This window comes from Seriola dumerili, unplaced genomic scaffold (assembly GCF_002260705.1).
Source record: "Seriola dumerili isolate Sdu_G_001 unplaced genomic scaffold, Sdu_1.0 BDQW01000290.1, whole genome shotgun sequence".
Lineage (NCBI taxonomy): Eukaryota > Metazoa > Chordata > Actinopteri > Carangiformes > Carangidae > Seriola > Seriola dumerili.
Genome location: NW_019174545.1, coordinates 847,486 through 863,497, shown reverse-complemented (window position 1 = coordinate 863,497; position 16,012 = coordinate 847,486). Strand labels below are relative to the sequence as shown.

At 43.1% G+C, this 16,012-nt stretch overlaps 1 protein-coding gene across 1 annotated transcript in view; it reads right to left on the bottom strand.

Annotated features, from left to right (window-relative positions):
• Window positions 1–16,012, bottom strand: part of stpg2 (sperm tail PG-rich repeat containing 2) — a 53,929-nt gene that overhangs the window by 31,688 nt on the left and 6,229 nt on the right. The window contains exons 5-8 of the mRNA XM_022757608.1: window positions 10,468–10,583; window positions 9,035–9,146; window positions 6,024–6,131; window positions 434–593 (exon numbers count right to left, since the gene is read on the bottom strand). Of these exons, the coding sequence (XP_022613329.1) occupies window positions 434–593; window positions 6,024–6,131; window positions 9,035–9,146; window positions 10,468–10,583 (496 nt within the window). The remainder of the gene's footprint in view (window positions 1–433; window positions 594–6,023; window positions 6,132–9,034; window positions 9,147–10,467; window positions 10,584–16,012) is intronic.

Below are 16,012 nucleotides of genomic sequence, written 5' to 3'. Positions count from 1 at the left end.
AAGAATGGTTCACTCATTGGACAATACAGTGTAAAACACACACACACAAAATGTTAATACAAGCTGCAAAGTAGTGCTTATTTTCTTAATTATAACTTGTTAGATTGAATACAATGGCCATGTCAAGTTCAAATCTGAACTTTTAAAGAATATGGGTTGTTTGAAATCAAAGCGAATGGGATTCAGACTTTAAAACCGCAACTAAAGCTAACAAGCACTGTCCTCAGATATTATAAGGTGAAAATGAACTGTCACTGATGTCTGACAGGCTATGGATAGAGCCGGATCCATTACATTAACACATAAAAGGCAACATTTTCCGCAAGATCTCTGTTAAAGAGAACACTGGACTGCATCTGTAAAATATAGCTATATATGTCAGAGAGGGATATCACTTTGAACAGCATCCGCACAACCCCACACACACGCTGACCTGGTATGGAGCATTTTATGTGGTTAGGAGTGAAGCGCGCTGCGGTTACGCCAAATGGGCTTTTCTTCACTCCTGTTGTCCTCTTCAGCAGCTCCAGGGAACAGCGTGGGTCATTATATACACCAACAGGGGGCGACACTTCTTTCACAGAGCTGAACCTCTAAAGGAGGAGATGAGAGGGAATGAGACGGACAAAGGTTTGCATGAGAGAAGACAGAGAGGAGGGAGGAGAGCGAGTTAGAAAAAAAATGCATCTTAAATCTAGTCCCTTGCACACACTGAAATTGTACAATTTAATGATTAATAGCTCTTTCTGTTGATCCAACTGAGATCAGCACTGTTTTAAAATAAAAATTATCCATTTATTTTGTCTACTCAGTGCCCATCTGGAACACAACAACAAATCCAGCTGTGAATATCTGCTTTGTCCACAGGAACAAAAAATGATGGCGCGCCATGTCTCCAAACTGTCAGAGATACCAAGCAGAGACAGAACTTGACCAAATACAGACATAGACAACATGACTGAAAGTCTGTAACCATGCTGTCTGCACCACTGACTGCTCCTTACACACCAGAAAGCTAAATTAATGGATGCAGCAATTTAGATTTGATATGAGGAAAGGACCTGTTTTTGATTGAATCATGTGTTTAACCTTAATCACCCTTTCCGGACATCTCAGGCTCAGCTTGAAATTGTCAGACTGGGTTCAACTTTGATTAGTCTAAGCTTTTTTTCTCCACCTTCAGCTGTACTTCTGCTCCATTCACCATAACATATACCCCTTGTCTGCCTATCCTCTGTTTTATCCCTTTACATAAATCTCAATGCAGAAACTGGAAAACTCTCCTCAGAAAATTAAAAACTCACTAACTGAGAGAGAAGAGATGAGACAAAAAGAAGGAGCAAGAAAAAAGAGAAAGACAAATGTGAGAGAGTAAGAGGAAAAGAGAGTAAAACGCATACAGACAGAACTAAATGGTAAGACGAGGACAACGAAAATGAGATGGAGTAAACAGCATATTCAACCCAAGGATAATATGCACACAATCAGGTATGTAATGTTCTTTGACTGTTTTGCTGATATCGGAGATGATTCAGTGCTGTAACTGCTTGGCAGCCTCACCTCCAGGGTACAAATGTGTTTATCTGATAGGCTATTATAACAGCACAGACAATCAACGGACCGAAGGAGAAAAGTTGGCTTTTCTGTCAAAATTACTGAAGGTGAACTGTGTTTCAATGTAACTCTAAATTTCTCTTCAGCCTCTCACAATTGAACCATTCAGCTGGCTGTTATTGAACGCAACACAGGCATAAAAAGACCTTTATTCCTTCAAATACAAGCATGACCATGCTAACAATTCCACACACGCGCGTGGATGCATGTGTGTGTATGGAATTGCACGCACGCACTGATGTTTAAATCATAAGAGTGATCTTAAATGTAACCCATTTTTTGGAAACATGCCAATCATTGATTTACACTTTCCATTTAAACAAGATGCAGCCTATGGAAAATTAGTTCTGGGGTAATAGAAATTGTGTTAGTAATGCACAGTTGAATTATTGAGCTTTTAGGCGAAAAGGAGAAATGAGAGGAAGAGAAGAACGAGTGAAGAGGTGTAGCTGGAGGACGAAATGGCCAGAGGAGAGGAAAATGACTGAGAGGGGGGAGTGCCTGGGTTAGAAATGGAGTGAGTGTTTGAGGAGAAGAAAGGACTGTAGCAGGAACTACAAGACATGCGGTTTCAAGGCCGAAACAAACTGAGTTCATTCAAAGTCAGTTGTTGAGCTGGGGTTTGTGACCATCTGTCAGTCCAACTCTGCACCAGTAGTGCTTTGGTAGAGTCTTATTCATGGACAATTTTTTTCCTCTCTAAAACTGACTGACTGAGCATTGTTGGCATTTCACATGAATCTATTCACCCAATCTATTTTGAAGGTGGATTTTTTTTATTTTTTTGGTTATGCTTCCTGTTGTTCCATTTCCAAACACACTTCATAAGAAATGCCAAAGGAATGCTTTTGAAAATTGTGCCCAGAGTCAAAGTGCTCTCAATGCAAGGTGCCTCTGTGGGCACCTCAGTGACAGAATGTCATCACATCTGTTAATGTGGATTAATGAGGCCACAGAGTGATGGAACAGCAGAAGTAATAGAAGTGCCCTCATGCTCTTCTGGCACCAAACAAAACTCCCAACCCCACTCAATGTTAAAGTGATAGTTCGGGTTATTTTACAAGGGGTTGTATGAAGCACTTAGTCAGTAGTTTCAGGTCGGCACCAGCAGTCAGGAGTACTGCCATAGAACCTGAGTGATTTACTGCTGTGGATTTGGACAGCACTAAAAAATGTGTTTTAGCCACCTAAAAAATGCCCATCGAAAAATCAGTGTACACTATATTTTGAATATTTTCACCACTTTATCTTGCCGTCAAACAGCCCTTTGGTTTGGCACTACAATTTCTCAACTGTTGAACTTCCATATTCCTATGTATACGCCACTGTATTATGCTGCATGTCAGCTGTTTGACTCATAAAGGGCTGTTTGACGCCAAGATAAAGTAATAGAAATATTGAAAATATAGAGGACACTTAAACTGATATTGGTTTTTTAAGTGGGCTTTTTTTTTGGTGGCTAAAACACATACTTTCTGCTGTCTCCATCCACAGCGGTACATTGCTCAGCTTCTGTGCCAGTACACTTGGTGCCTCATACAACCCCACATCAAATAACCCAAACTATAACTTTAAGCTGCATTTAGACTGAAAGCAAAGCAAATTTTAGAGGGGACGTGAAAATTTGCTTTGTGTTCAGCCTGGCTGAAAACACCTTTATATCAGTTTCACCCTTTAGGCAAGCTCTCATTGATCATATACTGTAGTATGCTGTATAATATCAATATTTGCCTAACGTTGCACTTCAGTTTCATGTTTTTCTCACCCACATCCTTTATATGTTTATCAGAGCTGAGAGCTGTCATTGCTGGAATTGGCTGAAATGTCATGTTACATTGGAACAACTCTCAGTCACACAAAACTCATTTACTAAACACTGGCTCAGACAGCATCATCACATTTTACATCACAGTGAACATTATTAATGCCTTTCATTTATTTTTATTATTTTGCATTCTCAGGAGGTCAGAGAGCACAGTCAGGATTCATGATTCGGTGTCTTTGAGTTTTGTGAATGGGCCTCATGAGCTCTGGGCATCAAGCTTATTAACTGTTATTTAGAAATCAAATATTTTGATTTATGTATTGATCTTTCACATCACAAGATTTTTATGTAGTTATTGGCTTTTAATGTTGCTCCCAAATCAAGAAGTACAAGTGTTTTCTGTTCATTTTCCATATAAAATGTTAGAGATCAGAGTCAAAAGAAAACTGAAGTGAAACCAGATGTGAATGGGGAGGACAAAGAAGAGTAGAACCATAAGTAAGGACAAAGGAGAGGGAATTGGAAATCAAAGTAGAAGAAAGGGAAGATAGAATGTTAAATGAGGGAAACAAGTTGATTGCAAGCTTTAAAAATATCAGGCAGGGGAGAAGTTTTAAAAAACAAAAGGGAAAAGGGGATTGAGTATAGCAGTGAGGGCAAAGGACATTGAGGAAAAGGTATGTTTTCACAAAGTGTCAGATCAATGCTTTGATATTTGGAAATTGGGAAGTCAAAGGGAGGAGGAAAGGCACGAACTGGAAGATTTCCAGCTGTCTCTCCTATCTTCCCCTCCCTCCCTCCTTCATTTACTCCCTCCTTCCCCCATTTCCTCTCCATCCCTCCACAGGCGAACAGTGTCAGATGGAACCGGAACCACAGGGAAACGAAGATCTAAGAAAACTGACGCTCTTAGTTCTGCATTGGAGATGACTTGTGACACGTGGCATCACAGGGTCGACGCACTAACACAGCATGTGGCCAGGGAAATTAGGTCAGAGCAAACTATGACACACACACACACACACACACATGTGCTCCCACACATCAAATAAACCCAACAATCTTGCATCTGTTGTTCTCACCAGGAAACTAGCAAAATGTTTTATGTTTCAGATGTTATTAAGGTAATTTCAGGAAACCTGAGTGTGTGCATGTGTGGTGTGTGTCATGCAAAAATGGGGGTGTGTTAATTTGCATGCATGTCAGCAATACTGGCAAACTTGTCTGTCTGGTGTGTATATCTGTCTGCAGATAAAATTTGCACACGTGTACGTCTGAATTTTTAATGTGTCTGTGTGTGTGAGCATACACCGTCACATTGTGTGCGTGTGTGTCAGAGTGATAATTAAAACATCAGTCAGAGAGTTTCACAGGAGTGAATCTGTGGGGCAGCGCCACAGAGGAGTTCAGCTATTCCTGAGACGTAAAACTACACATTTTCACATCCTTCATCTTCTCTCCTCTGAGCCTCTTAATAAACTCATCTTCACCCTCATCTGAAGAAATCTTCCACTCTCAACACATCAATTAAACAAGCAAAGCCTGACTCAGTGTCTTGGATCTGTAACTTAATCTTAAATATTCCATATTAACATCCAGCCTCCTTTGAGAAATTGTAAATTTAATATATTTGTCTCCTATAAATTATGTCTGAGAAATCTTTTCAATATGGTCTGATTGTTTACTCTGCCTGAGAGCATTATGTAGAGTCATGTATAAGCTAAAGAAGTTGAATTAGTTTTTACTCTGAATAGTAGAGTATCCGCTGGAGCTATGAGAGCTATGGGGTCACAGGAGTGTTTGGTTTGGGAGGAGACAAAGTGTGGTTTACTGTAGTGCTGTGCAGGGCCATTTCTATAACACATATTGTATATGCTGAAGTTCCTGCAGATACACATAACAACACTGTAATCACTAATATTTTGTTTTGGAATTACATGAAGAGAGTTCAGATGACAAGTGTGGTAATGCAGTCAAAAGATAGGATCATGTCACGAACACCTTTAGTGCTGCTAAGAGACAGCTAACTACTGCATTAGTACTCTAAAGTATCTACGTGCAGTTACAAACCTACATCTTGTTGCCCTGCCCTCAAGTGGCTAAAAAAATCAGCTGAAGCAGGTTTAAACAAAGAGCTGAGCTACATAAACTACCCAGGGTTCACTTTTCAACCAGTATGGGGGCTTCTAGTCCTCATAACTACGTAGGAAAAACACTAGTTTTTAATATTTATATAAGGTTATACTTGTTTATAGGTAATTATATAGTGTTTAATTACAACAATATTTCTGATGTTATGATTTAGATTTGTAAAATGTAGTAATATGACATCGGCCAGTAAAACATGACATACAGAGCAGCTCTACTGTCAAGCTTGACTCACATTCTTGTGTCACAACAATGAAATTTGAGTCAGACCCTGCTGAATGTACACAGATATTGAATCAATGCAATAGGAAGGCAAAAACAAAAACACAAAAAAGTGAAATAGACCCTGGTGGACAAAAGCAGCTCTAAAATTGCTTGAGAAAGAAACTGCTCTACACAGTACAACATGATTCACCTGAAAATGCACCCACAAGGCTACACGCAGAGCAGTGAATGGCTTTACTTTGAACTTTGCCTAATTCTGTTTGCACTGTACCTCAGTCTGAGAAAGGAAGGGGCAAGTAAATTTCGGCAGGCTTCCACTGGACTTCACAGGCTTCTCAAACTGACTTCTGATGTGGTACTGGCCCGGCCCCGGAACTCCCTGATGGGAAGGCAGCGAGAGAGAAAATATACAATAAATCAAGTGTAATATTTGTATTGAGATGAAGTTACATGCTTTGGTAATATTGCTTTTCATGTGTTAGTGCCAATTAGAAGATCAGAAGTGATTTGAAGAGCTTTAATTTCTTTCTGTTTTTGAGATAAACGAAGGGCACAGGGAGGTGAGCATTGAAAAATAAAGCAATGTCAGAGATGTGTGAGCAAATGCTGAAAACACACAGAGAATTCACCGTAAGAAGAAGCTTTTTTTCCCTCTCTACTCTGCAATTATGTCATTTATGTTAAAAAAAACTGTCAGACTGGAAGAAAAAAAATCCACATTCTCTTGTGTAGAGCCAGGACATTTTTGTATTTGTGGTAAACCCACAGGGTTTCTGGGCCAGAGGTAGTTAAACTAGGGCTGCAGTAAAACAGCATGGATATGGAGGTGGGGGGAAGGGAGTGAAAGTTTTAAGGTAAAAAATCATAGATCCAGTGTTAGACAGTTGTGCCAACTTTCTTTTTTTTTTCTTCTTTTCTTTTTTCCCCTGTGGGAGCAGTGCTACTTCTAAAAATAACAGGAGCTGTATACATCATCCACAATGTCAACATGGAATTCACAACATTGTAGAGATGAACTGACAGTGAACTTCATATTTATAGGGTCATATCAAGCATTGCATTGGTACAACTTCATGTGTTTTGCACGATAATGGTTTGTTTAGGTGGTTTTCTCCCTAGATGTCCTTGCCATGTCAACATGCCACGACACCAAGAGCCCCAAGCCATTAGAGGCAGACTGTCTGCTGATCTCTAGGAAGTAAAGGTGTTTGTCCTGAGTGTTTCCACTGTGGGTAATGACCCATCTGGACAGGGTACATGTGTGTGGGAGTACATGTCTGTTGAGGTACTAATGATGAAGGATGGAGGTGCAGCCATGATGTTAGGGGGTCCAAATATAGCATGGTGTACACATAAAAGTATATACTGAGGGCAAAGTTATTGATTCAAAGTCACAGGATAAATTATTGTGTTTTTAGTCATTTTAGTAGCCATATATTCTATAAATAGAGGCAGAACAGATGCAATAAAATGTCATGTATGATGAACTACGTACAAGCAAATGAACAAAAATCTAAAATAGAGGAGGGACAGCAGAGCAAAAAGGAGAGGACGAGAAGAGAGAAAGGTGTAGGTGCACGTCCTTGACAGCAGCGATGCATTCATCTCTCTCTCCACAAATCCAGTCCCACATTTCTAGACTCCTGGCTGACTCAAGTTCATATGCAGGTGAGTAACTCCCCTCAAATCAACCGGCTTCAGTGTGTGTGTGTGTGTGTGTGTGCGTGTGTGTGTGTGGTTGCCAGACCGTGTTTAAAGCTTGTGTTCTACTGCCCTCTATGGGTGAACAGATAAACTGATGGATCAGAATCATTGAGGGGGGAAGGGGGGGGTGTTGAATCATTTCATGTTAAATCAACTGTACTTGAATAAATCCAGAATAAATCCAGAGTACTTACCCTGACTTTGCTCTCACTGTATATCACAGTGCTCTCTTATAATTCATTTTCAACTTGGAGTTTTCAAATCCTATTGTGTTAAAAATCTATCTGAATCAACAAGCTATTTAACTGCATTAGAATATAGTTGGTCCTAATTGTTACAAAGTGGTTTACAAAAACAAATATAACCAGTTTGAGGCAAATAAAATGAGAATAAGACCAAATGAAAGACTATGACAAAAGAACATGAGCACAGAGGAAGTAAAACAATAAAATGAGTAAGATCAAATAAAGAACAATAAAACACAATAAATAAAAGCCTATGTCAAGCATTTTCAAACGATTTCACAAAGAAAAAAGTGAAAGCATTTAAAAGAAGCTGTAGACTTCATGTGTCTGAGCTCTGTAGGTAGAAAGGTCCATGGTGTGGAGGCTCGAATAGCAAAAGCTCAGTCACCCTTTGTCACAAACTGTGATTTGGGAATAACCAGCAAGGCTCCATCCATAGATCTCAATGGTCGAGAGGGCACATACAAGGTCAATAAATCAGAGGTACTTAAGAGCAAAGCAGTTTAAGGCCTTAAAAGTGAGCACTAAAATTTTAAAATCAATTCGAAATTTAACAGGGAGCCAGTGAAGTGAGGCAAGCACAGGAGTAATATGATCATGGCTTTGTCCAGGTTATGAGTCGAGCAGCAGCTTTTGTACCAGCTGGAGACGGAGGAGGGAGCTCTAGCTGATACTCCAGTAAAGTGCTTTGCAATAATCAAGCCAAGAACAGATAAAACCATGTATAACTTTTTGTAAATCAGTAATAGATAAAAAATTTCCTATATTTTGAGATTATCTTGAGCTGGGAGACAACATTTCTGACTTTATCATCAAAATAGAGGTTTGCATCAAATATTGGCCCCAAATTCCTAGCAACTTGCTTAATATTTTTTGACAAACCACCAGGATTAGCACCAACAGAGCTGATGGAATTAGGGGAACCGAACAGAATATCTTCAGACTTATTGCTGCTAAATTTAAGAAAAGATTAAGAGAAATGTGCTAGACTGCTAGGATCTGTGGATTTTAACACATGTATAAGTACATCATGACTTTGAGTGACCTCGACAAGAGGCAGAATGTATGTAGAAAACAAAAGGGGGCCAAGAACGTAACCTGCCCCTTCACTACCAACTACCTTGTGAATATAAGTGAGCATTTAGCAATGACAGAGCAACATGCAGATATTAGAAGAGTTGGTTGGGACCCAAAACAGAGCTAAATGGAGACTGACTCTTGTTCTTACATTCATCAGGTAAACATTACTCAGAATCAATGTTAATGTAGCTCTGTGTCTGTTTCATATTATCTACATTGATACAAACACCCACTAACGCAAACACATACTCACCTTCTTTTCCTCTTGGCTGGGCACCAGTTCATAGTAGCGAGGGATGATAAGTTCAGCTCTGCCTTTCTGTTCCTTTTTAAGATTTATGTTTTCATAGTGTGTTTCTGGGACTCTGAGAGAGACAGAGACAATGTCTTTGAGAGCAGAAGACACAGACAAACAAATAGACAAGATAAAAAACGAAACAAAAAAGGGACAGAGCAGTGGGTTTAAAACCACACAAAGCCAAATAGAGAAGGAGGAATGGGGAGAGACAATTAAACTGCATGAGAGGGGAAGAGAGATATATGATGGAAAGGTACATAAGAAGAAATAAAGAAAAACCAAAGCGTAGAGGGCAAGAGAGAGAAGGAATGAACAAGAGATGGAGGAGTAAAGGGGATAAAAGAAGAAAAGACTGAAATAATGGTTCTGTCAGCAACTGCAAAGGGTGTAAAGACAGACATTTCAATCATTTTTAAATGATTCCAATAATCACATGTGTATCACAGACACGTTTGTGTGGGTATGTAAATGTTTGCCTGCACTTATGTGTACATGGCATGATTGCTCACACATACACCTCCCCTTTTATTGCTCAGTCGATTCCTTCATGAGTAGCTGAACTTGGTGTGTGTGCCCACCAGTTTAGAAGTGCTGACTAAGCTCCATCCTCCATCAATAGAAACACAATGCGAGAAATGTCAAACATAATGCCCTAGATGTAGGAGCAAAGCAATATTTCACTTTGGTGCAACAGTTTCTCTGTTCTCTCTGCCATGGTTCAAGAACAGCGTACTTCTGAGATTAGCTGTCCTGGAGCATTGAGTCTAACCAACCTTTTGGCTCGTTATTCATGCTTCAAAAGTTTTTTATTATAGTAGATTAACTGTTTCCATATGAGATATTCAAACTTAAGAAAAATAATACTGTACTACATCAACCTTTAAGGAGTTGCCCCCAAATTGTTTAGATTAAATCAAACTTAAGTAGTAACAGTTTAAAGTAATAGTTTGACATTTTGGGGAATGTGCTTATTTGATTTTTGCCGAAAGTGAGATGAGGACATCCACTTTTATGTCAATAGTGTAAATATTAGCTTCACACCATAGCTAATATTAGCTTAGCTTAACAAAAAGACTGGAAAAGAGGAGAAACAGCTAGCCTGACTCTTTCCAAAGGAAGTCACTGCAGCCAGCTACCTGGCTTAGCTATTTCCCCATGATTCCAGTCTATCCAGCTAATTTAAGCTAAGCGGCTCTTGGCTGTATCCTTACTGTGTATTTACTGTACAAATATGAAAGTAGTGTTGATCTTCTCATCTGATTTTCAGCAAAAATATCTAATTAGCATCAAACTACAGCTTTGACACTGCGATGCAGTGACTATAAATGTTCATATTCGACTGGTACTGAAAAATCATTAATTTCTGTAACATGACAAGTGATACTCACATCTCAGGGTAATATTGTCCTGGACCTGGTCCCACCTCCACTGTCACCTCATCTCTCTTTCCTGTCATGTTGCCAAAATGGACCCCTTTATACTTCTGTGCAGAACTCATCTCTGACTGGAGAAAGAGAAAGAGAAGGAGAGAGACCAGAATGACAAAAGAGTGGAGGTGAAGAGTGGATGAAAGAAAAGATTGGCCAGAAAGAAAGAGATAAAGAGGACGAGAGGGTAGGGGAGAGAAAGAGATAACAAGATGATAAATGGATGAACAAAGAAGTAGAAAATAGAATTGACTCATTCACACTTATCTGCTTTCTCTTCCGGCCAGGGCTCATGAAGTTCGGGCTGAATGAAATGTGAAGTTCAGCCAAATGCCAAAATATGTCAGAGATCTAGGGGAGACCCTCCATCCTTTCTTATCTCTCCAAGTTTTAGAGCCTGGTTCCTCTGCCTCCGGCCACTGCTTAACAACTGAGAGAGGCTATGTCTGGAAATGAGCTGGCCAGCTGTGTCCAAACACATTTTAGAGCAGGGGTCTCCAACTTTTTTTACTCTGACAAAATATAAGAGGCTTAGAGAATTGAACATATAACAAGTAATTAAATATCAATATCCAAAACTCACAATGTGTACCAAAAACAGCTGAAACTCACAGAAGTATCCATTTTTGTGTCAAAAATCTGAGTCATAATTCAGTCAAACCTTAATACACAAACATCATAACACCACTGCAAATTAACGACCATAAATCAAGAAATCAGAGAAAAAAGAAGCTCCTTAGTCAGTAATCTAGTTATAGTTGTCAGTACATCCAATGGTACATAACAAACAGGAACTTAAAATAGCTAATTCGGTACACTTAATTTTTCAAAATGTAAACAAAAAGGGGCAAAAAATAAGAAAAAAAAAGACAGGGCTCAATCTGAAGTCCAACAGCTTCCTGTTGGAAATGTTGTTTATATCTCCTGTTATCCAGAAGAACTGCTCTCACTGCATGTCGCCTACAGCATATCTGATGTAAACAAATTCATTTGACTGACAACTGACAAATAATTATTTGGTGTTGAAGGGGGTTGGGTATGCATGGGTATGTATGAAGTTTGTACTATGCATTCATGGTTTGTACAGACTATATTCTGTGAACCTTTGGGTGAGCTCCTCTAAAGTAGGGGGCTGAGCTACTGGTTGCTCTTAAGTCAACATGCTAACACGATCACAGTGACAATGCTAAAATGATGATGTTTTGCAGGTATATTTACTACAGGGGTCCCCAAACTACGGCCCACGGGCCACATCCGGCCCGCCAAAGCAATTGGAGTGGCCCACTTAACGATCCCAGACAATCCCTCTAAACATCAACCAATTTTTATTAAATTGCATTTTCCTATCATAACATCATAACATATCCGTACTTAAAGGTTGGCATTGTAATTAAAATTGACCATAGTTATGAGCTATTTATAGTTAATAGTGGCTCATCTTCACCTCCTCACACAATGGTATATTCTGACGTGACTTTGATCGTGACCGAGCCAGCGTCAAGCTGCAAAGTACTGAGGTGGGAATCTGTCATGAAGGTGGTTGTGTCCTGCATAAACTTCATCAGAGCAAACGGACTTAAACACAGGCAGTTCCAAGCCTTTCTCTCCGAGCTAGAATCAGCCCACGGAGACGTGCTTTACCACACTGAAGTCCGCTGGTTAAGCCGGGGCAGAGTTTTGAAGCGTTTTTACGACCTGCTACCCGAAATCAATGCCTTTCTCCTGACAAAGGGAAAAACTGTCCCAGAGCTGATTGACACAGAATGGAAATGGGACCTCGCCTTTATTAACAGATGTGTCAGAAATTTTAAACGGCCTCAACTTGCAGCTCCAAGGCAAGGGAAAACTAATCTGACATGTATTCCCACATCAAAGTATTTGATCTTAAACTAGCGCTGCTTATTGGACAGGTGCAAAAACAAGACTTCACCCATCTCCCTGCTACTCGAAGCTTCTCAGCTGAGAAACCGGCGGTCCCGTTCCCAACCGAGAAGTGCAAGGACGCACTGGAAACACTGAGGGCGGAGTTCGGTGTGCGGTTCCGTGAGCTTCATGTCCACGTTAAAGAAATCCGCACATTCCAGAACCCTTTTGCTGCCGACATTAACGACACCCTGCCTTCTCTTCAATTTGAGCTGGCTGAGTTGCAGACCTGTGATGTGCTGAAAGACGTATTCAGCCCCAACAGTCTGATCAAGTACTATGCTGCCCTCCCAAATGAGACCTACCCCAACATAAGAAAGCACGCAACAAAGATGTCCACAGTTTTTGGGAGCACATATATCTGTGAGCAAACTTTTTCACACATGAAGCTGATAAAAAATCCGACGAGATCAAGTCTCACAGATCAACACCTGCATCAGTCTCTGAGACTGGCTGTAACTGGAATGGAACCTGACATCGATCTCCTCACCAGTCAGAAGCAAGCCCACAGCTCACACTGATATGGTAAGCCTACTGATTTCAATAGCAATAGATATTAAAAAATGTCATTATAGTAATGCTCTTTTTATAGGCAACATGTTCTACCTGATTCTGACCACTATTCTGTATTAATATTATTTCACTACCTGTAAAGACAGAACACTTACCGTTTGTTAACTCAACTGTACCTGTTACAAAATCACATCACCTCATTCTTACTTGAACATTACCATCAGTTTGTGTTGTTATTTTCTATAAAATAAATGGAGTATCTGTGGTACTTCAAATAAACACATGTGAAGACTTTTTATTACTTTTTTTTGCAAATCAACAGGTGGTGCCAAAGCCAAACGAAGGGCAGCTACAACAAATTATCATTGTAATCTCCACAATAATACTGGTTGTCACCCTGGCCCATATCATTTCCTGTTATAGACTAACCTCGGCCCCCCATCTCAGAAAGGAAAGTTGATGTGGCCCCCACTGAAAAAAGTTTGGGGACCGCTGGTGTGGCACCTCAAGCATATGAGAGATGACCCATGGCGGCCCTTCGGAAGGAGCGACTCAAAGGCTGGGGCTGACATATTTACTCAGCCGGACGAGCTGAGTCCGTAGACACCCAATTTGTGGACTTGTTGACCAAAATTTTTCGTTCACAGCAAGCGGGCTCGGAGGACGTTTAACGAAGCATCCTTCCGAACAGGAGCGACTTAGATGACCCTGGGGCTGACATACTGTTACTCAGCGTGACGAAGCGAGGTCCATAGGACACCAAAAAATTTGTGGCACTTCGAGAAAATTTATTTGGAAATTTATTTAAAACACAGAATTTAACCGTGTCCCCCGGCGCAGCCACTATGACGAGCACGCCCATGGTTGGCCCTTCGGAACGGAGCGACTCAGGAAGGTCTGTGGGGCTGACATATGTTACTCAGCTCGACGCGCTGCCAGCCGAGTCCTAGACACAAACTTGTGGACTTATTGGACAAACTTTTCCGTTGTGAACATTCACACTATCATTAATGGTTGTGGCACCTCGGCATATGAGAGATGACCCTTGGCGGCCCTTCGGAAGGAGCGACTTCAGAAGGCTGGGGGCTGACATATGTTACTCAGCGTGACAAGCCGAGTCCGTAGAACCCAATTTTGTGGACTTTGACAAAATTTTTCTCCGCATCAACGCGGCCTCGGTAGGACAGTTAACGATGATCCCTTCCGAAGGGACGACTTAGAGAGGGCCTGGGCGCTGACATATGTTGACTCAGCGTGACGAGGCCGAGTCCGTAGACACCAAATTTGTGGACTTTCGAGAAAATTTTTTTGGAAATTATATAAAACACAGTAAATTTAACCGTGCTCCTCCCGGCAGCATATGATATCGAGAAAATTCCTGCCCATGGCCGGCCCTTCGGAGGGAGCGATCAGAAGGCTCGGGGCTTGACTATATGTTTACTCAGCGTGACGAGCCGAGTCCGTTAAGACCACCAAACTTGTAGACTTTGGACAAACTTTATCCGGTTGTGACATTCACAACTAGTCTTAATTGGTGTGGGCACCTCAGCATATGAGAGATGACCCCATGGCGGCCCTCGAGGGAGCGACTCAGAAGGCTGGGCTGATCATATGTTACTCAGTCGTGACCAACGCCCGAGTCCGTAGACACCCATTTGTGTGACTTTTGCACAAAATTTTTCGTTCGCAGCAAGGGACCCGGAAGACGAGAACAGGCATCCCTCCAGGGGGGAGCGACTTAGAAGCCTGGGCTGACATATGTTACTCAGCTGACGCAACCGAGTCTCGTAACAGCGCGATCGATTTTGTGGACTTCGATGAATTAATTTTTGGAATATTATTAAAACACAGAAATTTAACCGTGTCCCCCCGGCAGCATATGAAGACCGCCCATGCGGCCCTTCTGGAAGGGAGCGGACCTCAGAAGGCTGGGGCTACATATGTTACTCAGCGTGACGGACCGAGTCCGATAGACAACCAAACTTGTGGACTATTTGGACAAACTTTTCCGTGTGTGACATTTCCACACTAGTCTTTAATAGAATGGTGTGGCACCTCAGACATTAGAGATGCACGCGGGCTGCCTGCTGCCCCCCGCGGAGCATGGCCATCGCAGGCGCATAGACGGCCGGCGGCGCCGCGCCCCCTCGGATGCGCCGCAAGCAGCTACCGCGCCGCCGGCGCCCAGCAGCGCACCACATTGGGCGAGCTGCGCCGCCGGCCCGCCGCCACCCCCCCCCCCCCCCACCGGCACAGGCATTGCGCCCAGCAAGCAAGCTAGCCCCCCGGCGGCCCGCCAGGCGCCCCCCCCCCCCGGCACAGGCATTGCGCCCAGGCAAGCAGAGCTAACGCCGGCCAGCCGGCGCCCCCCCCCCAATCGGTGGGGCACAGGCCATTGCCCCAGCAAAGCAGAGCTAGCTGGCCCACCGCGCGGCCGCCCCCTCCCCCCCGGCCTGGCATCAGCCCATTAATGCACTAGAAGGCTAAGGCACGGCCCCAGCCGGGCCCCCGCCCCCCCCCCCCCGCGCCACCAGGCATGCCGCTCCAGCAAAGCAGGCCGCGGCCCGCGGCGCGCCCCCCCCCCCCCGGCACAGGCATTGCGCCCAGCAAGCCAGAGCAGCCGCGCTGCCCGCCGGCCCGCCGCGCCCCCCCCGCACAAGCCATTTGCACCAGCACAGCAGAGCTAGCCGCCTCCCGGCCCGCCGGCACCCCCCCCCCCCGGCACTAGGCAATTGTCGCCCAGCAAGCAAGTAGCTAGCGGCCACGCGGCCCGCCGGCCCCCCCCCCCCCTGGCACAGGGATTGCGCCCAGCAAGCCAGAGCTAAGTTCCGCCCGCGGCCCGCCGCCCGCCGCAACCCCCCGGCACAGGCATTGCCGACCCAGCAGCAGAGCTGCCGCCCCGGACGGCCCCGGCCAGCCCCCCCACCTCCCCCGGCACAGGCATTGTGCCCAGCAGCAGAGCTGACGCGGCCCGCCCCGCGGCCACCCCCCACCCGGCCACATGCATCGCCCAGCAAGCAGAGCTAGCATGCTACTATTTGCTAACAAGTAGTAAACATAAAGCGCAGCT